The 25124-nt window shown below is 43.7% G+C and overlaps 1 protein-coding gene across 3 annotated transcripts in view; it reads left to right on the top strand.

The window, feature by feature from the left end:
- Positions 1 to 25124, top strand: part of SAMD4A (sterile alpha motif domain containing 4A) — a 234920-nt gene that overhangs the window by 165424 nt on the left and 44372 nt on the right. For 2 of the 3 annotated variants that reach the window (XM_039468731.2, XM_074393923.1), the window contains exons 4-5: positions 13226 to 13489; positions 24853 to 24962. In XM_039468731.2, the coding sequence (XP_039324665.1) occupies positions 13226 to 13489; positions 24853 to 24962 (374 nt within the window). The remainder of the gene's footprint in view (positions 1 to 13225; positions 13490 to 24852; positions 24963 to 25124) is intronic. The other variant, XM_074393924.1, reaches the window with a different exon arrangement.

Below are 25124 nucleotides of genomic sequence, written 5' to 3'. Positions count from 1 at the left end.
TAGTTGGCCTTCATCATTATCCTTCCTAGTGCTTGGCATATGTGCAACACCAGGCGGATGCTCTGCAAATATTGGATGGATGGATGGATGGATGGATGGATGGATGGATGGATGATGGATGAATGGATGAAAGGAAGGAATAAGGCAAAATGCATCCGTTCATAGGATACCCACAGCAACTCAGGAAGGTAGGTGGAATAGGTATTACCCTTATTGTAACTGTTTCCCAGATGAGCATACTGAGACCCTGAAAAGCTAGTGTACTTGTTCAGGGTTTTGAATATTGATTGTTCGGAGTCAGTGTCAATAGCTAAGCCCAGAGTTCTTTCTGCCGTGAGAAGCAGCATGGTGTTAGGCTAAGAACGCAGGCTTATAAGTGAGAGAACCTTGGATTTTGAGCTCTGGCTCTTTCCACTGCTCAGCTGTCTGAGCTTTGACAAGTCAGTTATCTTCTCTGCACCTCAGCTTGCTATCTGTGAAATGGGGGTGGGAAGAGGGTAATGATAGGATCTGCTTCAGACAGTATTAAATGAGGATTACATGGAACAACATGTGTACGCGTTTAGCCAACTAGCTGATCCATAGTCAGCAGTGGCAAACGGTAGCTGATACTATGGCGTGCACTCTCCCGTGGCCTCTTCTTTGGAGGATAAAGTACTGGGAACGGTGGGCTTCCAGGGTGGATCACCGGGTTGCATTTGGGGAAACAGCAGTACAATATTTCCAGCCCAGGGCAGGTAAGGAAGAAACAGCAAAAAGAGAGTTGATTCATTCGGTTTCCCATCCACGAAAGCCAAAATCTGCAGGAAAAACACAAGCATTAGGAGAGCTGGGAAAGGGGAGGATGGTATGATTTGGTGCATTCCCTTCTCCAGGACCCAGCCCTGTGAACAGCTGGATCCTTTACCCTGACACTCTGGCTGGCTATTCTATTGATACCATAAGGAAGACTTTAAAATATGGAGGACTAATGTGGGGACAAGAATACCTCGTCCAAATGAGCTGGGGTGTGAGAGAGAACCGCACGGCATGAAGAGGCGAACAGCATCGCAGGAGACTGGCTCTGGGAGGGGCTGAGAGACCCTCCACTGGGCTGTAACGCCTTTTTCAACATTGCACCCTCAGCTTTTAGGGCATGTCACATGGTGAGCACTCCACAAATATCTGATGAATGAATGAATTCATCTGCTCCAACCTCTTGCTTTGCATATGAGGAACCTAATGTCACTCAGCCACGTAATAGGTTCTCAGCCTGAATTTCTTAATATAATGGAGGTACTTAGAATCTTTAACAAGGATATCAGTCAATCTGTATTGCTTACAAATGCCAGGACAAAGACGAGCTCTCATGAGGAGTTCTGGGCACTGAAATTCAGTGGAAAAAGAGGTGATTCACATCCCCTGGCCCACCATAAAATACACATGAAATGTGAACACTTAACGTGTGTGAGAGGAAAGGAAAAACCAAGTTGAATCTGAATCAAAGGAAAAAGAGTCTTACCAGGAAAAGCACAGAGAAGTTTGTCAGGATAGGTAAAGATTTTGAAAGAGCAAGGTGAACTTTCTCTTCATTATGACAGATCATGATGGAAAACTTACCTCTTGTAAATCTGAGAAACACTATCAAGTAATCAGAGACATGTTTCTCATGCCACACGGAATAGGCTGAAAATGCTGCCTGAATGTCATTAGATTAGCTAGTACTTTGAGATGATTTTTCCATTAGCAGCATTGGTTTTTACCAAGTTATTCTTACTCTAACAGCTAACAACTAGTATTTCTAGAACATTTTACAATGTACAAAACATTTTAATGTGCATTAAATGATTAGATTCTTTTGCAATAATCACTTAATGTAGCCTTTATTATCTGCTGAGGAAAACCTTAGATACACAAGTATAGAAGGGTCACATGACTTCCAACTCAAATCCCAAATTCTTCTCCCTCCAGCAATCTGTTTCTGTTTTGGTTGATGATTACACCAACATCAACAGAACAAGTACCAGCCAGCAAGAGCTGGGTATGTAGTTAGTGCATCTTAACCTTGAATGTACACATAAATCTTCTGGGGTCTTGTTAAAATGCAGATCTTGGTTCAGGAGGTCTGGGGTGAGGCCCAAGAGTCAGCCCTTCTAACAAGATCCCAGGCGATGCCAAGGCTACTGGCCCATGGATATAGAATGCAATTTTTTGCTGTTTGTGAATTGGTTATGCTCTCACCAGCTGAATTTTCAGACTAAGAAAAAATGTGCCTGGAGCTTTCTGCAGCTGGTTCACATACATACGGGGCCTGAGGCTGACCCCTGACCCTCTCTTTCCTGCTTACAAGGGTGAAAATGACCACCACAAGAGGCAAGCACCATTGCCCAGGATTCAAAATATTTGTCTAGGTAGTCTTTAGGAATTCCTGCCCAGCTATCATTTGGATTGGAACTCTGGTTCCAAAATATCATTTACTTTGTCTGGAGAGCAGGGCAAGAGTGATGAACCCTGAGCTAAAGAACCCGAGCAGAATTTTGCATGGGAACCCAAAGCAAATAAGATAATCATTGATGGGAAAAGTGATGATATGAATTTTGTCTTTTAAAAGCCCCAGGAAAAGAAAACAAGATGCTCATTCTTTTGAGGCATCTTATTAAGACCAGGCAGAAGCAACAGCCAATCTGGGGAGGTTTGGACTGTCCAAGATGCGGGACAAAGGTTGGGGGAAAGTACTGAGGCGGGAAGACAGCCCAGTGCTGTGGCTCTTGACCCTGGCTATCCGTTAAAGCCACCAAGGCACCTCTAAAAGTATAAATGCTCTGACCCTGCTGCAGGGATTCCCAGTGACTTAGTCTGGAATGGGGCCTAGGCATTAGGGGTTTTTGGAAAAGGCTGAAAGGACATTAAATGTGCAGCCGAGGTGGAGAACCACGGCCTAAGAGAAAAATGTAGCGGGTCACAAGATGGGAGGTGGAGTGAAGAGTTTATATTAATGTGTACAGATAGTATTTTACTCATTCAGGGTAATTGCATTCTATAAAGTTGTTGTGAACACTGGATTATTGGATACTGGATGATTGCTCCTATGGGAAATACCAGGCTGGGTTCCTTCAAGCCTTTGGTTGCAACATTTTTGTCAACTTATCAGTACATAATGTTTTATGTGTGTTTCTGTTTAAAGATAGTTATTTAATATATATTATTGATTAGTTAAGGCTGAACTCACAACCAAGAACATAATTCATGCCTAAATGAAGCTTATCACAACAGCCTTTTTTTCCTTTTTTTTTTTTTTTTTTTTTTTTTTTTTTTTTGTGATGGAATCTCACTCTGTCACACAGGCTAGAGTGCAGTGGCACAGTCTTGGCTCACTGCAATCTCTGTCTCCTGGGCTCAAGCAATTCTCCTGCCTCAGTCTCCCAAGTAGCTGGGTTTACAGGTGTGCAACACCACGCCTGGCTAATTTTTGTATTTTTAGTAGAGATGGGGTTTCACCATGTTAGCCAGGCTGGTCTCTAACTACTGACCTCAGGTGATCCACCTGCCTTAGCCTCCCAAAGTGCTGAGATGACAGGTGTGAGCCAGCATGTCTGGCCCCAACAGCCTTCTTTTCTTTCTCTCGCGAACACTAGGCAGCCCTGCAGCACCATGCTTTGGGGCCATTTTAAACTGTGAAATTGTCAACAGAAAACACAACAACGTGAAAAATATGGCACTAAATAGACCATAGAAAGGACACTTGTTTATAGCAGAGAGCTGAAACAAGAAAGCAGCACTTCACTTTGCTCCACCTCAGCTGGGAGCAAGTGCGTGGGGAGACTTGAATTTTCGACTGGTCTATTTGTGTCTGTGTATGACCATGAAAAGGCTGTGAGGATTGACTCCAAATGAATTTTAGCAATAGGTGCGTTCACAAATATAGAATCCATGAATAATGACGGTCAGTGGTACATAGACATGTAGATGAAAACACACACACACACACACACACAACCTAGTTTGTATAACAGGTGATGGGGAACCAGCAGCAGCAGTAAAAGGAGCAAAGGAAACCTAGCTTCTGGACCTGAGCTGGCATCTGGGTTCAGCCCAGCCCTCCTGATTGCCCTCACAGCCTGTTCTCTGCTGCTGGGGTCTGTAGCTCCAGACAAACCTCTCCATTTCATATCCAATAAGAAATGAATGCTGTTCAGTTCCTGTCCTTAAGCTGGAACGGTCCTGAGCGCTGAATTATGCCAGGAACCTCGAGCTTGCCGTGTCTCTGAAAGTCTTATTGCACGACTGATTTATAATACCCCAAGTAGATGAGTTGAGAGCAATTACGTCAACGTTGTTTCTCTGGGGCAGAGAAGAACCGTACGGTTTAAATGAAAAATGCAGTGCCAAGTCAAAAATTCAAATCGTTATGTGTAATTACAGACCACAGTAAATCAATTTTACAAACACAGTACCAATCTCACCATGTTCCAACACCCACAGGGTAAGGTTGTGACGGTTTAGAATTTGGTAAGCAGCTGAAGGTGCAGAGAAAGTGGGAATTGGGGTGTAGTGGAGCCTCAAGAGCTTGTCTGAATCACATGGCGATTCAATCAAATGTAATTAAGAAGCCAGGAAAGACTAAACCATCCAATTTCTCCTAATTAACAACAACAACAAAAAATCATCTAATTAGTAATGTAAGCTCAAATTGTGTTTTTTTTTTTTTTTTTTTTTGGAATGGTCATTTATGTGCATTGTTGCATTTGACATGTAGATTGAATGCTTTAATGAAAACAAGAACCAATTCCCTAATCAGTAAATTGTCCTGCTAGCTGCCATGCTGAGAATCTCCCTGTCTCCTCCTTTTATCAAGGAGCTAAGTTAAGAATGAGTCAGGGCTACATAATACATTGCTAATTATTTACAGCCCTTCTCCTAAAACTAGAAAGAAAAGAAAAAAGGCTGTTTGATCAAGGCAGAGTTTAGGGTTTCATACTCAGAGAAATCCTGGTCATGCATGTGGCTGCTGAGTCACGGCCCTGTTGGCTATAGGATTTAGGCATCCTCTAACGATGCCTGTCGTTGCCTGCTCAGTGAGAGCCACTGTTCCATGTTATCTGGGAGCCTTTAAGCTTCAGCAGCAGTGAAGGAAGACCCGGCCTGTAGTTCTGCTCAAGACAGGAGTTAGTAGACACGGTTTTAAAATATCCTTTGGTAGCTCCATTGAAGCAATGGAGTCACTGCTCTTCTTGACAAGTGCTGGTAGTAACAAGGTATTAAAAGACACCCTGATGATTTGTTCAGCCACTCTGCCCCTCCCCTTGGGACTGATGCTTTGAGAGGGTCTTGGTGGCTCAATCGTGAAATCCTGGCTATTTGAAGGTCCAAACTTGGATGGTCTTGCTGGTTCCCACACTCAGTAGCAGCCTAGGTGCTGTTAAGTGCAGGATGGATGCTGTATTGCATAAACCTCAGAAGCACGTTCTGCATAGCCATGTGAACTGATGAAACAACACTTAGAATTTGAGTTACCTTTTGAGAAAAGGGTAGGTGGCAAGGTTTTGTCATTGAGCATATAGTTTCCTGAGTTTCTCTACTATCTTGCTTCTCTACACACAGTGACCGGAGCATTTTTACAGATATATCAGAACACTAAAAAGGAAATATCTACTTAAATTCACTCCTGGGCACTTGCTTAATTCCATTATTTTCCCTACTTGGTGAAATAACAAAATTCTACAGTTCTGTCTAAACTCATTTCTTGAAATCTCTTTATTCTATGTGGATAGAAATTCATGGATAAACCTAAGGGTTCAGTATAACTGTAGATACAAAAAGAAACAATACAAGAAAGTAGAATTTAACCCAGTATAAAGGAGACTTCAAAATACCTGGGTTGATCCCATCATTTCTTGAATTAGCCTAACATCTGCTTCAAAGGTGTGAAATTACTTTTGTAGTTGATGAAAGTTGTCATTGGTTTTGTTAGGATGGAATGAAAAGATTGGGGTAGTGTCCTTTTAGGATTGCTTGATTTGAAGTTAAGTGTAGGTGAAATTTACTGATTTCTATTTAAAGTATATGCATATTGGCTTCTTGTCTAAGGTATTTCATAAATAATGACAATGTAAAGTCAAACAGCCGTTATCCAAAATAGATTTTCTACTGGAGGATACCCAGTTTTGCCATTATAGAAGCTGACAAAAGAGGACAAATGAAATGTACCAAAGATTAATGCAGTAATAAAAGTCTGCCAGAAACATTCTAATTTATGTCTTAAAAGCTCAAATGTTTAAGTGATAATGTGAAGGCAGAAACATACGTCTTTGCTCTGCCCAAAGACTGAGGCATCTGCAGAGCAGTGAAAGCTGACACCAGTGACAAGGACTCAGGGTACTGGGAAGGCCTCCCCAGGTGCTTTTCCCTGTATCAGAATGCTTTCATTTCAGTGCTGTATGAAAACAAGACATCGTGGGGGAAAGAGAAACCTCGTTGTGTGTATTTATCATCCCTGTCGTGATGTTCTTTGCAGCTTTTTCTTCTTCTAGAGTCTCCTTTTGGTTTGGTTTGGTTTGATTTGATTTGGTTTGCTTTGGTTTGCATAGGCCAGTATATACTTTCTTTCTACAGAAAGTGTGTGGCTTCCTCCTTGGGCTTGTCGGGAGCATCCCGTCCACAAACCACGTCTTTGCTTCGTAGCATGTTCTCTCTTCTTCCCCTAGAATGAGGTGGAGTCCGAAGCCTGTTTAGCGGAATCCCCGTCTGGCGTTCAGATGTTCTAAGCACTGGTTTTTCAAACCCTTGTTTGAGAAGCAGAGAGCAAGCATGCAGAGTTGAGGCTTTTAACCTTTCAGATTGGCTTTTAATCTATTCCCTGAAGCAGTGATGACAGAGCATGTTAATTTTAACCTTAGTGATTAATATTCCCCTCTCTTCCTCTCCCTTCTACTCCACTTACACAAATCTGGTGGGGTTTTTTTGTTTTTGTTTTCATTTTTTGCATGATGTCACTGATCAAATACTCTGGTTTTGAATGTTTCAAAATGTATTCTTGAAGTACTGTTAATCTTTTCTTCTCCAAAGATCCCCACCACAGGGCTTCAGATTACTGGTTGTGACACCACAAAACCAACTAAAGAAGAGGAATCCAGGGTCTAATGTCATTTCACCATTGAGTCTTGCTCAAAATGTTGGCTTTTTTTAAGCAAATGTCTGGAATTATTTATACAAGTAGTGTTAGCAGAACGTTCTTGGAAAATTGAAAGCCTTTAGTAGTTCTTAGATGCTCTGAAACTGATATTATCAGAAAAAAATTGTGGGATGGAACCTGAAATTTCCCTGAGAAGCAGTCTGAAACCTAACGGAATGAACAGAGACGCCCTCCCCTACCCAATTCCTTTGAAACAATCACCTTTTTGTAGCTAGCTGTGGGCTGTGCTTTTTCCTCTTTAAACTTGATAAGTATCAAACCATCTCCGGCAGCAAAACTTAAGAATTATATGCTATAAACTCTCAGATTTTTGTTTTCAGCAAAGGTTCTACTGATACTTCGGAATTTCTTTTGGGAATGAGTCTAGAAAATATTGTTAAAGTAACAGATAAGTAAAATTAGCAACATAGAAGTAAGATTCTGCCCTGTTTTGCCCTAAGTATGTAGACACACAGCATATATCACCTGAGTCACAGAGAATTGGGCAGGACCTCTAATTCAGGAAGCATATTCTAAGATATCCTAAAATAATATGCAAATACTTGGTCTCCGCATTCGACCTTTTAAAACCCCTAAATTGGAACGACTTATTTTTATAAGGTTTACTTGTGCTAGCTATTTGGATTGAATTCTATCATGTGAGCATCTAGAAATTTGAAAAGGTAATGAAGCATATGTTTTTCTATGACAAAGGCAGCTTCTTGAATTAAAAATGAAGAGAGACTAACTTAGAAGGAAAAAAGATTAAAGCTGCAAATCATCTCTGTGTGGCTGGACTCACAGGGCATGATGAGAGCACAGAGCCCAACCTTGGGTTGAGAACCCAGGGAATTTGGTTTGGTATGGAGAATATTAGTAATGTAGGAATATTGAATACCCTTATTCAAAAGGAAGTCAAATTTCTAACAGCTTCAGCAGTCCAGACTCTGGACTCAAAAACAAAATGCTAAGCCTGGAAATAGTTGGAAACACATAATGGCAGCAAAGAGAAGTAATGGTTGGCTTGAATTTGAGGAGATAGTTGAACAGTTGAAGGTATACAGTACACAACTTGCTGAGGCTACCCAGACTGCCCATTGAAGCCTAACTCAATGAAGACGGCATAAAGCAACAGATCATCTCTGTCAAATGAGGGTGCTAGACCAATAGAACATATGAACTGTGTAAGTTAATAACTAATATTTAAAAATCGGGGTGTCCATTAAAACCACAATTGTATTTCAAATCTGCTGACCTTTTTTCTTAAAAAGACCAAAGGTCCATATGTTCAGCATAGGTTTAATTTATATTAATTTATATTGTATTAATTTCCATACCCTCTCTATACATAGAAAAGTCATCCATGACATAGCAGTTCATCCACTAACAAGGCTTGGTGTACGGAGGGATTTTGGGGTCTTTCTACTAGCCAGGCACCCACAGCTCCCAGATTAGGCATTACTGAATTGTTTCAGGAGGCTTCCAGTTCTAAAATGTTAGGAACATATGTTCATAACATTTTTAAAGCATGCTTTAAATAATTTTAAAATCATTTAGTTTATTATAAATTATTAAAAATTATGCTTTATATAATGTTTAAAGCATAAATTGCATTCAACATGTCAATTTAAGGAGAGCAGAGAAATACACAATGTGTCTTTGACAGATCTTTGTTAAAGTTTGTTAGGATAAAGCTTTGGTGTAAGACTCAAGCTTTAGTTACTATTTTAAACTATTTGCTTGTGTGGGTCACTTTTCTCCTTGACAGTGAGTATGTATTTAACTTAACAATGAACCAAGGAATACTTGGGCCACTATCCCAAACTTTCTTCCATCCATAAACTCCATTATTTCTCAGATTCGAAGGTAGACAAAGGTAGATACAGTTAATTTTCCTTAAGGAGTACTAAATAGTCTGAAACATCTTTTCCTGACTCTTATTTCAATAAACAAAATCAAGATGGAGTCAAAAAAGTTGGTCAAAGGAAATGGGAAAGAAATCTGAATCCCAGGATTCAAAGAAAATACTTAAACGAACAGAACCCAGAGCCAGGTATCATATTTTCCCCTTAAAAGGTGCTGAAAGGGGTCTCATTAAAGATGCTAGAAGATGAAAAATCATAAGGCTGGATGAGGTCAGAAAAGCTGACTGGTCCTGACAGCATGACCAAGTTTATAACAAGAGGATAAGAACCTCTGTACTCCCCACACGCTGCCCAACTGCTGTAGCAAGGTGACTTCTAGCTGCTCTGTCCATATTTCAACGAGATTTACTTAACCCTTATTATTTACTTTTGATTCATGTGAATTTAAAAATATTCCAGAAATTACAGTGTCCTAATGATATATGCATGCATGCATACTGGCATACCTATGTGTATATACAGACCTAAAATATTTTACAGAGGTTTTTAAAAATGCAAGCAATTTTGGATCCATACTGTATGCAATATTAAATTTCAGTTTCCACGTTTTAAGAGCAAAAAGGCACAATTTTGTTAACCCTGAGTAATTTTTAGTTTGCTTTTCAATATAATGAATTCATCCTGAAATATGCCGTCCCTCTACCCACACTAGTATGAAAGTTGCAAATGCAGTATAAATTTGAGGCCCTCAGTTCTGCTGGACTTGCCAGTTTCTAATCTATGTTGAGATTTCTTTTAAAAAGATACACTTAATTCAGCAGCATCTGAATAGGACTTCTGGGTAGCTGAAGTCTGAATGAAGCGTTAGCTGTGGCCTACTGCCCAGCAGACCACAGGCAAGAACATCTAGAAGCCTCTGGCTAGAGACATCCTGGGGCAGCTAGTGCCACACTGAAAAGCTTCTCAGAAATCTGTATTTACTAATCTTCCCTCCCTACTCCTAGGGAAAAAAAAAATCCGCTCGAATGTTCATATCACCCTCTCTTGTCACTTCACCTGAGATCTCTTAGTTAAAACAGAGTAGGGGCTGGGAATGAAACAAGCATTCCTGCTCTACCACTGGCCCCTATTCAGTTCCACAGCTGCGTGCCCTATTTTCTTATCACCTCTTTCTGCCCATGACATTATTTCCTCTGCCACTTTATGCCAAACCAAGTGCTCCAGCACAAGAGGTAGCACCAACATCAGCTTTGTGGTTACCCTTGCTAGACCTGAAGATGTGTCTTCATCCCAAAGTGGCCCTGTCACCAAGGCACCTGTCACCTGCTTGCATCCCCTTCCCACAGGAAGACAAGCCTGTACTGCCTCTCGGCCTCTGTTCTTTTTGGAGAATAGAGGCACTTGTCCGGCATGACTTTTGATTGAGGTGTGGCATTCAGCCTGGCTCTAAACCCACAGCCCTGTCTGCAAATCAGAAGCTTAGTGTAAGGCATTGTGCTTGGTTGCCACAGCACGTTGGCTCCTAGGGAGATATTCCTGAATTTGGTGGCAGCTGTGGGAACCAAGAAGTATCCGTTATGACGTAGAGGCTATGAGGCCTTCATAGAAAGTCATCAAGAAAAGACCCTGGCACCTCAGGTATAATTAATTTTGCCTTAGAAGCAGAGGCCAAGTTCATGTCATATCCCTTATGACTTCAGTTAAGCTCAGAAAAGTGTGAGGAAATGGGCGTAGGTTTCTATGTATAAATCCCTGTAAGTCCATTAAGTTAGGTAAACATGTAGCTCCAATCTCAGTAGCCAGTGAAGTCCTTGGGTAACTGACAGCTTCTCCAAGGATGCCCTTCAGTGGAGGAGGTGGCATGGATTTAAAAAAATAAATAAATGGAAGGCAGCAAATTGGCTCCGTGCCATAATACAATTCAGCTACAATGTACATACTGTGTAGTTCTCAGCAGCCATACGCAAGATGAGGACTATCGTAGCAGTAACCTCCCATGGTCATCAATTAGTTACCTATTCAGTTGTGGCCTCTAACCAGCCCAGGTTCCGCTGGCTGGTTAGAGGCCATAAGGCTTCCGCTGGCTCTGAGCTGTGTGTCCCTCTTTGGCAAGACCTGTTTCTGTGGTTTCAGACTGACTCCAATCCTGGCTATGCAGAGGAACCCCCACTTCCACTTGGGGTACACCAGGCAGGCACCAGTCAAAGCATCCACCAGATATTCTGAAATGGTTGCAGAAGTACCAGAAAGCAAAGATGCCTAAGCTGGAATGTCCTAGCACTCACAGCAGTTCTAAACAAGTCTGCCCAATTTTATATAAATACTTAGACAGGCATGGAATGGATTTTCTGGATGTCTGGCTTTTCTTCCTATTGGCTTCTCTCTTCATTTTTGCTGCTGCTTCCTTTTTATTTTTTTTTTTTCTCTGCTTTCCCCCACCTTTTTCTCTTGCTAATTCTGATCCAACCAGGTAGCAATGCATTTTCCAGGGAGCCTTTTAAAATAGTTTCTTCCCTAGTCTGTTTAGTAGCAATGCAAGCCGTTTCAGCCTGTTAGGGTCAGTATTTTTTAAACAATATTCCCTTTGCTTTTTTTTTTAAAGTTAGATGATATTTCTTTGCCTTTGATAGAATCTACCCAAATTAGAAATTTCTCAGGTTACAAATACTAAACTCGGTAGCTCTCTTTTGTCCTCCCTTTTCATTCCTAAAGAAGTTTCTAGCCCTTCTGATTGTCTCTGTTTCACATTCAAGGCTGTCCTTCTGGCCACACAAGACCAGATGGAAACACTCACCATAGAGACATGAACTCCATGGCTTCCAGGCGTGGTGACTGCCAGCTGCCCGGCGGCAGCTTACCTAGCCCACTACTGCCCCAAACATACTTTCTGGAAACATCCAGCCTTTTGACTCTGGTCTTTATCTTTTGAAGCGGGGGACACAGTCATCTGCTCAAGCCTTTATGTCAGGACTGCCCCACCAGAAACGCAGTGTAACCGAAAGCAGGACCATTCACCATGGAAGGATGAACACCCACAAAGAAGTGCTCGTCTAAATTTGGGAGAGCAAATGCCTCATTGGTGGGGACAGAGCCTGAGACGGAATTTAATGGCTTCCCTGAAAAATGTTTAAAAATGCATGTGGCTCAGTTCCATGTTAGTACAGCGGCAGTCAAAATAAACTGGACCTGTCAGGAACTGGTGCTGAGAGAATGTTATGAATAGGCTTATTTTGTAGAGTTGTCACTTTACACACCCAGAAAAACCAACCAAGGGTAACGTCGGCTCCCTCGGTGTTGGTTTTTGTTAAATCCCTCCCTTGAATGACTTCAATTTAATTTGGCTAGTTGTGTGAGTTATGTTGCTTTTTCCTAGTTTTCTGGAAAAGAAATTAAAGACGGGGGCTGCGCAGATGTTGCCCGCTGTGCAGAGGGCTGAACATGCTGGTGAAAACCATCCCCAGCTTCCTGAGAGGACCCCACCGGCTTCTGAATGAAAGCCTTGTTACCTGGAAGTGTTTGCAATACAGAGTTTGGCATTGACCTGTGAGGCCAAAGGAAAGAATTGGCCCTAGAAGAAGCGGCTCTTTCACCCTCAGCTAGCTGCAGTACCCAGACCCTGAGGTCATATTAGTTCTGGGGCCCCTGCTGAGCCGTCCCACCCTTCAGAGGCAATCGTTCCCTGAGTCCTGGTTGGAAAGATTAGTCCACCTTCTTCTCGTTCAGCCCTGCAAAGATCCCAAACAATGGCCGGCCAGCCTGCCTGCCCTTCAAGATGTCCTCCTGAACAACATGGGTAATGTCAGAATTTATGTTTAAAAAAACAACAACAAACTTGTCCAGTCCAGGTTCTTTTTGTTTTGGCAGATGGCTATCAAGCCTTGCCTGATTTTTGGGCCACTCCTGTGAATCCTGATTTCTAGAGTTAGAACCGAAACCAGATCCAGATCCACAAAGGTTAAGGACCAATGTGTGGGCACTATAGGTGTGGCCTCCTTGGAGAAGCCCAACCCACTGAGAGGGACAGACTGCATCCCTTTAAACCACCTGAAGAAAACGACCATGCCAGGCCTGTGTTCAACCTGCTGTGACCATGGATGGAGTTGTAAGACAGTTAGTGGTATCTCTCAGGGTGAAGAGGTATTGTGGGTTCTTTGGCGTCCCAGGATAAAGGGGGGGGAATAACCTATTTCATTTTATTTTTTTTTTCCAGTTCTCTCAGGCCAGGCACACCACAGCCCTTTGAAACGATCTGTGTCCCTTACCCCACCCATGAATGTGCCAAACCAGCCTCTAGGACATGGATGGATGTCTCATGAGGACTTACGAGCTAGAGGACCTCAGTGCCTCCCATCCGATCATGCCCCCCTGTCTCCACAAAGCAGTGTAGCCTCTTCAGGAAGTGGTGGGAGTGAACACTTAGAAGATCAGACCACTGCTCGTAACACATTCCAAGAAGAAGGTAGTGGTATGAAAGGTGAGTGACTAAATGAGAAACCGCTGGGGACAGAGCCCCTCCCTTTATCGGAGTCCAGAGGGTAAAAATAAGAGAGGTAGTCAGCAGGAGAGAAGGAGCCCACCCCTTCCTCAGGCTTACGCATTTGACCTGTCCCTTCCAGAACTCCAGGCTGACCATGGCAGAAAGGGCTCAGATTCTCCTTCCAGTGCTTCTTGCCAAAATCTGGGAAATAGGAACCAGAGTTAGAGAGGTCAACACTCTTTCTGTCTCTCTCTCTGTTTTTGTTTCTTTGCATTGCGGTGACTTGCCGACAATTAAATGAGACACAGCTAACTGTGATAGGATCTTCTGTTTGAAAAGCTACCGAGCTGCTGCAGCCTTCCACCTGGTTGCTGTGGCCAGGGACCTGTCAATAACTCAGAAAAACAAACCACGGAGTTTTTTTTCCTTTTTAAATTTATCTTAATGCAGTAGTGCTTCCTTTCTCTCTCCTCTTCTCGTTGATAGCCAAAAAAAAAAAACCTTTAAACCCTTTCCTCTGCTTCTATTTAAGGGACATGAAAATACCACTGTGACTCTCTAACAGTGTTTTAATCCTGCTAACAGATTTGCATACAGGTGATAAAGGCCTTTTGTGCAACATAAATAAATTCCTCCATTGCCTTGTGAATCGACCCTCTTCTAAAGATATTCTTCAGGAGATAGATTTCCAAATGACTTATGATAGGTACAAAGAGGATACGTGCATGCTATATTTTTAGACTCCAGTTGTACAAGGGCTGGGAAGCCCTTAGGCAAAGATGCGCATGAGAGACATACTAGTAACAATGTGAGATGGTGAACAGTAACCACAAGCATACTGAGGGGAGGCTCTGAGAACACCCTCTTAGCTGGCATTAATAGTCCTGAGGTTTTGCTGTTTTCTGATCTTCCCCTCGTAAACAGTCAGTGTTGACATAGGAAGCTCTGTACTGATTCCCCTGCCTCTCCCTTCATGGAAGCCTGGACAGAAAGCATGCCCATGATTGCCCAGGTGCCGGTTATAAGGGCGCACCAGGCTGGAAAATGGAGCTTTTCAACTCTGGGAATGAGGCTAACATGAAACTGCTCCCCTGGCACATTCCTTGAATCTCCCTCTTGCTTAGGCCTCTCTATCCTGCCTCCATCCTATCGATGGTTCCAGTGCTGAGGGCCCAGAGTGACGGGATGTGTCTCGATGTTTTCCTCTGGTGCTACAAATGGGTCTTTAAAGGTATATAACAGGCAGCAAAAACCATGTGGCACTGGGGCACGAAGGGGATGTGTGTCCTCTTTCTATTTCAGAGTCTTCAGGGAATTGTATCACACTATGGGAGCACTAGCAAAACCCATTTCTGAGTTTATGCTGCATGGTTATGTGTTCAAGCAGCTGAGCCCCAGGTGATGAGTAGCAGGTGAGGCTCAACGCTGTTTTAGATAAACCTGACTTGGCATCCGGCAATGGGCATCAAAATAGCTGAAGGACCATGGGAGGCTGAGGCAGCCATTGCTTTTGACTAGCTTCTTTCCAAGTGAAGTTCGATGTCTGGACAGCAAGTTTCCAAGAAAGCCTATGCTGTGGTTCTAACGAGTAACTGGGGAGGAGGCATTGACCTTTGTGTTTGAAGGGCAAGGAGGATCCTATAGGAGGAGCGTTCACCAAGGTAAAGATCTCACCCATAGAAGAATGCTGATTCCACTCTCTGGTTTTTGGACATTTATTCTTCCTCCTTTTACTTTGTTTTCTTTCTTTTTTTTTTTTTTTTTTTTTTGAGGCACTCATGTACACTTTTGACATTCTTCCAAAGTAGGTAAAGGTATGCTCTTTGAGCGCTACCATTTTGAGGTGAGAAATAAAGATAACAGGTTTTTAAAGAGAAATGAGAGAAAAATTGAATAATGCCCTATCCTCATTTTAGGACAAAAGTCAAAATATTGCAAAGGTTAAGGAATATACCGTATCTAAGCTTATTTGATTTCTTTCTTTAGAATCAGTGAGAATGGTCACCTCAGAGCCTATTCAATCAGAAAAATGACACAAGATCTCATACCCTGGATTTTCTTTGTAGGCCCAAGGGGTGTAGCCAGAAAACAGGCTATTTGATGGCTGGGTGTATTTCCCTTCTGCTGACCTATTGAACTTTCCTTCTTCCGAGAACGGGATTGGGATTCCAAGTATAAAGTCATTAGCAAGTTAAATGGCAAAAAATATTTGAAGGAAGAAACATTATGATGAAGGATTCTATTTGTGGGAAAAGTGTATTTGCAGTTTAGCTGAAAGGTCAGACAGAAAAGGTGTCTACATCCAAAAACACTAGCATTCCAAAGTGTCACGGGCCAGTATTTGTTCAACACAAATGTCCCTCCCCAGCCCTGCCGCAAGATGCCACTGCTGTAGACTTTTCCGCCACCAGATATTATTCAAAATGGCTTCCTAGGAGTGTACCCAAGAAGCAGCCCTGCTCATAACCCAGGGGTTTGTCCTTTGAGCTCTGTGTCTAAGAGCAGTTGCTGGTTTACAGTTTTAAAGATAATTCACACTTTTAAATAAATGAGATATGACCAGGGCGGTAGCTCACACCTGTAATCCCAACACTTTGGGAGTCTGAGGCTGGCAGATCACCTGAGGTCAAGAGTTCAAGACCAGCCTGGCCAACATGGCAAAACACTGTCTCTACTAAAAATACAAAAATTAGTCAGGTGTGGTGGTGTGCACCTGTAATCTCAGCTACTCGGGGGGCTGAAGCTGGAGAATCACTTGAACCCAGGAGACAGAGGTTGCAGTAAGCCAAGATCACACCACTGCACTCCAGCCTGGGTAACAGTGAGTGAGACTCCATCTCAAATTAAAAAAATAAAAATAAATGACATATAAGACCAAGTGAGGTGCCTTGAAAAAGAGCCGGCTGTTCCTTTTGGGTCCACAATCTTTCTTTCCTCTCATCCAGGCCCTTTGGCAGGAGTGTCAGCTGTTGTAAAGTATATGCTGGTCCACCTTGGGGTACTGTCATCTAATGCTATTGTTCTAATTGTTAAGCATCCAGTTTAGAAGAACAACGAGACACCTTGGTAGAATTTGGAAGAGTTCTTAAATCCATAGGGAATGTATTTTGCCCTCACCTTGCACCTTGGGAAAAGAATAAAAAGTTACTATAGTTGATCTTGATTTAGTGTGAATTCCTCTTTCTGGCCAACAGCTGTGAATCTCTCTCTGAAACACGGTGGTATTCATCCATTCTTTCCTTTCATCTAGCTAGACTGGCCAGGTCTGGCTACACATCATCCGTTAGGAGTGTACCTCTTGGGTCAAGAGTGTGGAATGAATCTCAAGCCCAGCATTCTTGTTCTTTTCATTTTTCACATGCATGGATCAAGCCCCCTTCCTGTCTGGGCGTTAGCATTCCTGCCAGGGACTGTCACTAAGTTCTCTTCCGCATAGACCAGCTCTTGCTCTCAAAGGATTAATGACATCTGCCTACAGTGCTTTGGTTTTCCTTCTTTAGTAAATGTCCATCCTGACGGTTTCAGTAGACCTCAAAGTACAGATTAAATGTCTCTTGAGGTGGAGGTCTCACAATAATATCTCAAGCTAAAGAAAAAATGAGATCCACCATTCAACTTGAAACTAACCCAAGAGAAATGGGAAACAACTGAAATATGCAGTTTCTTCCCTTTACCCTTCCCTGTGGAAGCTACTGGTTATATATATTTGGACTAAGGAGGCTGGTTTGCTTTCCACATCCATTTGTCTTTGTTTATTTCAAAAACTTCACAGTGACTCATCCCAGGGGAAAGGTTCTTGATTGTGAGTTGGTACTCGACTGTAATGTTGTTCTTTCCCTGGGCAGCTCATGAGTGGAATGTGCTTTGTTGCGTCTTGTCTCATACAAGGCTTTCAGGTGGCCAAGAAAGAGAGCAAAGACATTCCCATCATTTCCTAGAAAGAAAGTATACAAGTCAGTTGGCAGAAGATGCACATTTGCCACTTACATTAGCACCATGTTTTCAAAGATGGTACATAAACCCAACACCCAAAGACTTAACAGAATTCCACAGCTGTGATGAATGATGTAGCTGCATTACATGGGAGGAGAAAGAAGGGGAAAATGACTGATTCACAGGTTACTTTTGTCCTCATTCAAGTCAGTTGACTTTTTTGAGCACCTGCTGAGAGAAGCTTTGGACTAACTAGTTTCTGGGAGACAGGGGTGAGTGAAACTGTTCCTGCCTGAAGCAGATCACTATCAGATGAGCAACAAATGGGCACTGAATCCAAGTGTCCTGCTGTGAAAACATGCTTTCTTCAAGACTTGCCTTGGGTCAGGGCAGGCACCATGAATGGCCCTCATTCAAAGTGGCGGTAAGTTAAGGAAAGTTCCTAGAGGAGGCGAGGCCTAGAGCTGAGTCTCAGAGCTCTGGGAGTCAGCCAAATAGTAAGAGAAGGAAGGGCACTCTATGCAGAGGGAACAGCATTCAGGAAATCACAGTGACAAGGGAGCTTGACCAAGTGGATCCCATGGCTTGAATGTTAAGGGCACACGGGAAAAGGGGTCTGGAGAGGGAAAAGCCAGACCCTGGGCCTTGCAAAGGATGTTCTCTTTTGTCCTAAAGCTGTTGAAGGAACTTCTCTACAGCAGAATGACCTGCTTAGGTTTATGTATTAGAAATAGGACCTTCAAAGCAGAATGGAAGATACATCAAAGTGAGGAAGGAACAGGGGATTCCAGATTTGAAGGCCGGCAGAGAGGTGGAAGATGTTTCAGTAATGGAGGGGGAAAAGAAAGTGGGACGGAGACAAGCAGCAGTGAGAAGAGAGATAAAGGAGTATTAGGGGTTCTTCACGAACTAGAGCTGAGAGGGCTTGATAACCAATTGAATAGACATGGACAGAGCAGGAGAAATTTAGGATGATGCCCAGGTTTCTGCCTGGGACATCTGGAAAAGTCACAGTGTCATCTAAGGCAAAGGGCATAGAAGAGGAGAAATATAATGGGGGGCAGCAGGGGGCTTGGTGAGTGTGGGAACTGTGGAACGTTCCAGTGGAGGTGTGCAAGCCCCTGCACGGGCTCCACAGTGCACCATGCTCTTGTCTGGCCCAGACTTGCCAACAGCCCCGACTTCCTCTCCTCGCCTACGGTTTCAGCAAAATATTACACTTACCTGAAGCCAGTTTCATCTGGGGGACTTCATTCCAGATAGCTGGGTAGAAAAGGCCCTAGATGTGGGCTTCTCGAAGGCAAGGAGCTCTGTGACTTTCCTGTTGTACTCGCCTGTGTGAAGAGGGGTAGAGAATGGCACTCTGTTTCTCTTGCTGTGAGCTTCAGCCTCACCATTATGAATCAACACCAACTGGATATGCTTATGATGGATGGCATTATGTTAGCACACAAATACGGAAGTCATTGAAACTGATGCATTCTTTGTATATAGACATGATAAAAATAGAAAAGGAAAGCATTGGCTCCGGGAACCTTGATGGTAACAGCAATCAAGAGTGGAGGGGCCATTGACTGTGAACATAGGTTGTTTGCTTTTTCTAAGGAGTCTTTCTTTAGATGAAACTTAGGTAAACTTTTTCTCTCCATAGTAAGGGAAATAGGTTGTCTACTCTGAAATAGCCAGTTTGGGCTCTTTCAGAGTAGCACCATGTTTTCAAAGGGGTTTTGAGTTGTTTTTGAAATGTAGACCTTTGATCTTCTGCCTCTCAAAGAATGAGAATAGTAAAACTATGGAGAAGTGAGATCCTCTTTAAGAAAAAGGAACCTGTCAGAAACTTCTGTAAGAAAGGTTGCAAATACAGCAGTTCCAAGAGTCATAGAGGTCTGACTGACGGAGTGGGAGTGGCACAGCTCCACGAGTGGCTGGGACAAGTTTTGGCATGGCTGCCATTGAAACCGGTCATGATTTTCTTGATACTGACTTTCTAGCTGCCTGCTTGAATTCATTTAACTTAAAGGAAGGCCAGCATTAAATAAATGTGCTTTATTTTTTTCCATTTCCAAATGCCAACACATGACCTGCAGGGATGGGTGCTCACGGGTCAGGAGTTGTGCTAACTCTTCTCAGATAGGCTGAGAGCCCTGATGAGACTTTTAACTTTCACTCCTTACCAAGCAGATACCTTCCTCTGAAGCTTTAAGGACTGGCAGGTACACAGAAGGTGGCCTTTGATATGGACACAGCCACTGCTTAATGACACAAAGCAGGCTGCTTTAAAACAGGACTTTGACACGTCATCTCTAACAGAAACTGCAGGGAGAAGGTTAGGCCCTCTTTGTATCTAATACGTCAAAGTGGGTATTTTACTCCAAAATAGGTCACCTTTCACCTTCCAGGACCCATATATGCTTCCCTCAAGCCTGGAGCCCCCCTGGAGGCCTCCGTGGACACTTCCTGGCATCAAGGAGCACGCTGAGGAGGATCCAGCTCCAGCAAGGCCAAAGACCAAGGCTCCTGCTCTCTCTTGCACAGAGGCTGGAGCAGAGTTGGGCTGCTTATTCTGCTCTGGCCAGAAATAAAGACAAGCTTCTGTAACCCTGATAATGTTGCTAAACTTCTCTTCCTTTTTGAAAGGAACATTTTCCTTTTCACTTCAGTAGTGAAGAGTGGGTACCTTCTTACCCCTTGGTTGGCTTTCCTCTTCTCCCCCTAGAGACCAAGGGTGCAGTCATATTTTGGAGGGCGAGAGCTTTTTTTGAGAGGAGCCTGGCTTGCTGTGGTGAATGGGAGTTGGTCGTCCCACGTGAGCCCTTGCGTGGGAACAAGGCTGTTCATGATTCTCTCTTCCAGAGATGCCTTTCTCCCTGCCCTTCATGCTGTGTTCAATATTGGGCTCTTGAGCAATATTGATCCCATCTTTCCCTCTTCTGGGGTTTCCTTGTTTGTGAGTCGGGTGCTGCATGGTCTGTTGGTCTGACTCAAATTTGCAGCCATTTCTGCAAGCATGTATTAGAGAAAAGCAGCCCCAGTTCTAACTGGAGCCCCACTTCTGTGTGAGCTATTGTACATACCACCCAGCCTCCCTGTGGCTGATTTATCTGAATTCTATAAAGGAAATAGAAATGAGCATGATTTAAGACCAGATCCCACTGGTAAAGACCAGCAACCAAATACAGAACATATACAAGATGGGTCTGGTGTAGCACTGTTATCAAGAATGACTATGAGAAGACAGATCAGTGCGGACTGCAGCAAGGTCTAGAAGGAGCTTTCTGAAGGATGTAGACTGTGGGACCCACTGATGTGCACACGCATGGTGGTGCTTTGTCCCAGAAACCTCCCACCTGTTGGCATTCTTTCCTTGCGCTTCCCCCTGAAAGCCTGCTACTGCCAGAGCTCTACCATGGCTCTCACCCCATCCTCTTTGCCAGAGAGATTCACCCACTTCCGTGGCTAAGACAGCCACCATGAGCTACTGACAAGGAACCTTGTTCTCCAGCTCAGACTTTTCTTCCAAGACTTTTACTGGTTGACTTCTCCCACTGTATAACCCAAAGGCATTGACAGCCCGCTGATCTCAAATAGAGTTCACCCTCTCTCCTTGCCCCAAACTTGCTGTTCCCCCAAACCCAAATCAAAGAAGTCATCTCCAGCTCCTTTGTCTCTGCCACCCCCTGCTCTTCCCTGATCTTCAGGTACTGTCAGTTTCCATCCTTCCTTTCTCCTCTGTCACGCCTCCCAGGCCATCATCAGGGTCTTCCTGGGTTCGTCTTCTGGCCTCCGCCGTCACCGTCTGCCAGGCCAGCCTTTACGTGGACAGCCATTGCCTTTCTAGCACACTCACCTGATTGTGTTCTGTGACTCAGGTTTCAGCAGTTTCTCGCCACCCACGAGATGAAGCCTACTGTCTTTGTTCGGTATCGCCTATCTCAGCCATCTGACTCCCTGCCTATTTGACCCACCTTGTCTCTAGCCATTCCCCGCATCCACCCATGCATCTGCTCTACCCTGAATGCCCTCTTGACTCTGCGTTTCCTTCCTGCTTCCTGAAATGACTTCCTCACTGTGGCCATCCTAATGGAGACTCCAAGTTACTGTACTTTGAAGGTACCCCTCATTCCCTATGGCAAACCAAAAGGCTCATTGTTCTATGCTCCCCTAGAACATTGCGTATACTCAACACTAGTCCTGTTGCTGTTAGAGTTTTTGTAAGTCAGCCATTCTCTCTAGATTAAAAGTTCCTTCATGGAAGGGTCATGTCTTCACAGAGCCTGGCCCCATTAGGCATTCAATAAATGTTGAATGAGCAAATACCAGGATTCCCACACTTGGCAAAGAAGTCAGCCCAGCATATAGCAAAAGCATCTTTATCTTTCTCACACTGTATAAGGGAGTGACTTTCTAGTTTGAGACCCCCATTGACATGTCCATCAGGAGCAGCCAAGGAAGCGAAACAGCTGTGTTCCAGCCAGAGGCATGCATGATTTCAGTGGCATATCAGCTTCTGCAGGAACCAGCTCTGCTGCTCCCTGCTTGTCTGCATTCTCCAACCACAGCCACAGCCCACAGCTTCACAGAATGTAAAAGGTAAATGGGAAGTTACAGTAGGTGGTCCTTAGCATTGCATCCAACAGTGTGGCATCTGGACCACGGGAAAAAATCTGAGCTTTTAGTTTGAGTCTATCCCTGGCCAACAGCTTTCAGAATCCAGCATCCAAGTCATTAGAATTCCTGACTAGAGGGGAATGAAATGGTCAAGGCTTTTGCTTCTCTGGTTTGTTTCTCTCTTAACAGAGTTTTTGTTCTAATCCTTGGCAAGGGAAGGTGCCTCACCACAATCTAGAGGGTGAAAGGTTAGTAGGCTGTGTTCTTAAGAACTGGGATTTCCTCTTCTTTGTTAATCAGTTCTCCTTACAAAAAGGAGTGCTTTTTGAGCATATGGCGCTGAGATAGGAAGATGCTTGCTCTCAAACAGTGTCCATGTGTACTGTACCTGCCTCAAGAAAACAGGGCCAAAAGGAGCTTACATTGCCCAGGAATGCATCTAGAAGGAACTCTTGAGGAAGGCCTAACTCATCATGTTTTGAAGTTGGATAGGAGCCTCTTCCAGGAAAACTACTGCCAGTGGACCCCCATTTTGACTAAATGAGTGAGGCCGGCTCTTCCATTCCTCTAACCAGGGCAATTCTAGTTGTCAAAATCGTTTTATAGAAAAGGAGCTAGCCCTGATTGAGCTGGGATTTGCACCCAACCCCATGCCTTCTGACTCTTAAAACACCATGTTATCATCTTGGCTTATAAAGCACCATGTTTACAACACGATTCAATAGCTCGGGATTCTGTTCATCATCAGTGGACTTTGCACGGTTCAGCTGTAGGGCACCCAGTGAAAGTTTGGTCCAAGACGCTGCTCCCTTCTCTTTTGTGATGAATTGTGCCCAAGAGCAGCATTGGGTTACCCAGGCTTCTCTGAACCATGATCATTGAGTTTTCTGAGCAGTGACTTGGGACTTTCAAGATGTAAATAGCAGACATGAAACCTGGTGACAGAGTGATAACATGCCGTTGGCCTGAAAGACAAAGCTGTAGTTAAAATCATTGCCGCTCGCTCTGCAGAAGCATTATCATTCCTTCAGCAGAAACAAAAGCATGGTGGAAAACGCAGTCTGGTAAAATAGCTCCAGGATGTTGCAGGATGGAAGGTTCCAGACTCCTGAGCTACCATGTCCTGGACTCTTGCTCTAACTGCAGTTTGAGTTTGATGATGTAAGGGGTCAGTATGATGTGTTTGGGGAAGCCTTGTCTGTTGGTGGTTAATAACGGGCACAGAGGGGCCCCTGCTTGTCATAGCAGAGTGAAGGGCTTTCAAGCACAGAATGGAGTGATTTCTAGCCTGAGCTAACTGAGTCTGTTTTTAAGATGCCATTGTCTGTCCAGTGTCAGTTCTCCGGAAATTCTCCTTCCTTGGCCTCTGTATTACTGCAAATCAAGAAGTAATCTCACCAGGCCCATCATCCCCACCTAAATCTTTGAGTTCAGGAGATTATCCCATACCCACATTCCCTACACCTAGAGTTGGTTCACTCGGGAAGAAGGGCCTGATTTCAGAATAGTCCTGGCCTCTTTCATCAATCCCAACATTAAACATTGAAAAAGTGGAAGTTCTCGCTTGTTTTGGAATGTGTGTGGTCAGTGCCTCAGAATAAAGTACTTAGCAGTTGGTAGACTCCTACAGTCAACATGGTTGGTAATGGATAATACTTTAAAAAAAACCAGGAATAATGTTTAGCCTGTGCTTTAGCATTTCCAAGTACTTTGCAGTCACTGGTTTTCAGCCACTGGTCGGCTGTTTGGTCCTTACTTTACAAGAATTGGTACATTATGGGAAAGAGCTAAGAATCAGGAGATCTGGGTTCTAGTTCCCATTTCACCACACACTTGCTCTGTGATCTAGGCTTAATGACTAGTTCTTAAGAACATAGCCTGCTAACCTTCCCTCAGGGATGAGGAAAGATGATTCTGGAAACTTTCCAAAGATCCTATCAGCTCAAAAACTCTGACTTAAAGAATATGGGCAAATACTTTCTTTTGGTTTTATTTGATAAGGTAATAGTTCTCCTGTGGATTTTCAATACAATTACTGTTTACTTTTCTTAACTTTAGAATGCAAGACTTGGGGGTTATTTCAGATGCACTTTAGAATTCCCATTATTCTGTGGCCCAGCCAGTCTTTGAGCCTTTCAAGTCCTGATAGATGTTTCTGGTTGACAATCAAGTAAAAAGTCAAAGATGCCCTTAGGCATATGCAGGGAGGCATTTTTTATGGGGAAAGATCAGTCCAATAGGAGATGGAAGACAGTCAGGCTAGGAATTAGTGACCTCTATTTTCCTATCACCGTGGGCGTGGCTGAAAAAAAAGGTGTGTGAAAATCTGCATTGACTGTACAAAGGAATTATCCTGAGGACGTAGTCTGCCCCTGCAGCTCTGTCATTCTAAGCCAGCTCTCTCCAAATTGATGAACTGTCCAGCTAAGGCAGCTGTTCCCTGCCATCTTTTTGGTCATGAACATTCCCTTTGGGAATCTCATGGAAGCTGTGGATGGCCCTCTGCCCAGAAAACTGTCCATCTACTCACAAATCGGGATATAACTTTAGGGAATTTCTGAATTCCCTGAAGCTCATGGACCCCAACTTAGTACCCCTGGTCTAAGGAGAATGAAGGAGCCCACCAGTAGGAATGTCTGGGCTAGCCTGAGTGTTGTTCGTCTCAGCTCAAATTAAATACGTCATAACAAAGGTATCTTTTTTTTCTTTTTTTTCTCTGACCATCACCCTCCTTTCCTTTCTCTGTTCCTCCATCTCTCATCACCTCTTCTCATTCCCTTTCATTTCTGCCCCCATCTCTCGCATAACTTGTGCCACAGATGTTCCAGCCTGGCTAAAAAGCCTCCGCCTGCACAAATACGCCGCGCTTTTCTCCCAGATGACCTATGAGGAGATGATGGCCCTCACCGAGTGCCAGCTGGAGGCGCAGGTATGTGCTTGATGTGACTGTTCCCTGAGAGGTGCCCCAGGCAGGACCTGAAGTTCAAGGCCTGGACCACCTGGTTTAGATCCATACCTGTGCCCACACAGTAGCTTGCCCTATCCTGGGAACTGTGGGATGCTGCCCAGCATTCCATGGTGAGTAAGGCTG

The sequence above is a fragment of the Saimiri boliviensis genome, chromosome 2 (genome assembly GCF_048565385.1).
Source record: "Saimiri boliviensis isolate mSaiBol1 chromosome 2, mSaiBol1.pri, whole genome shotgun sequence".
In the NCBI taxonomy this organism is placed as follows: Eukaryota; Metazoa; Chordata; class Mammalia; order Primates; family Cebidae; genus Saimiri; species Saimiri boliviensis.
The sequence above is the reverse complement of the archived record's forward strand: the minus strand, read 5'-3'. Positions and strand labels throughout refer to the sequence as shown.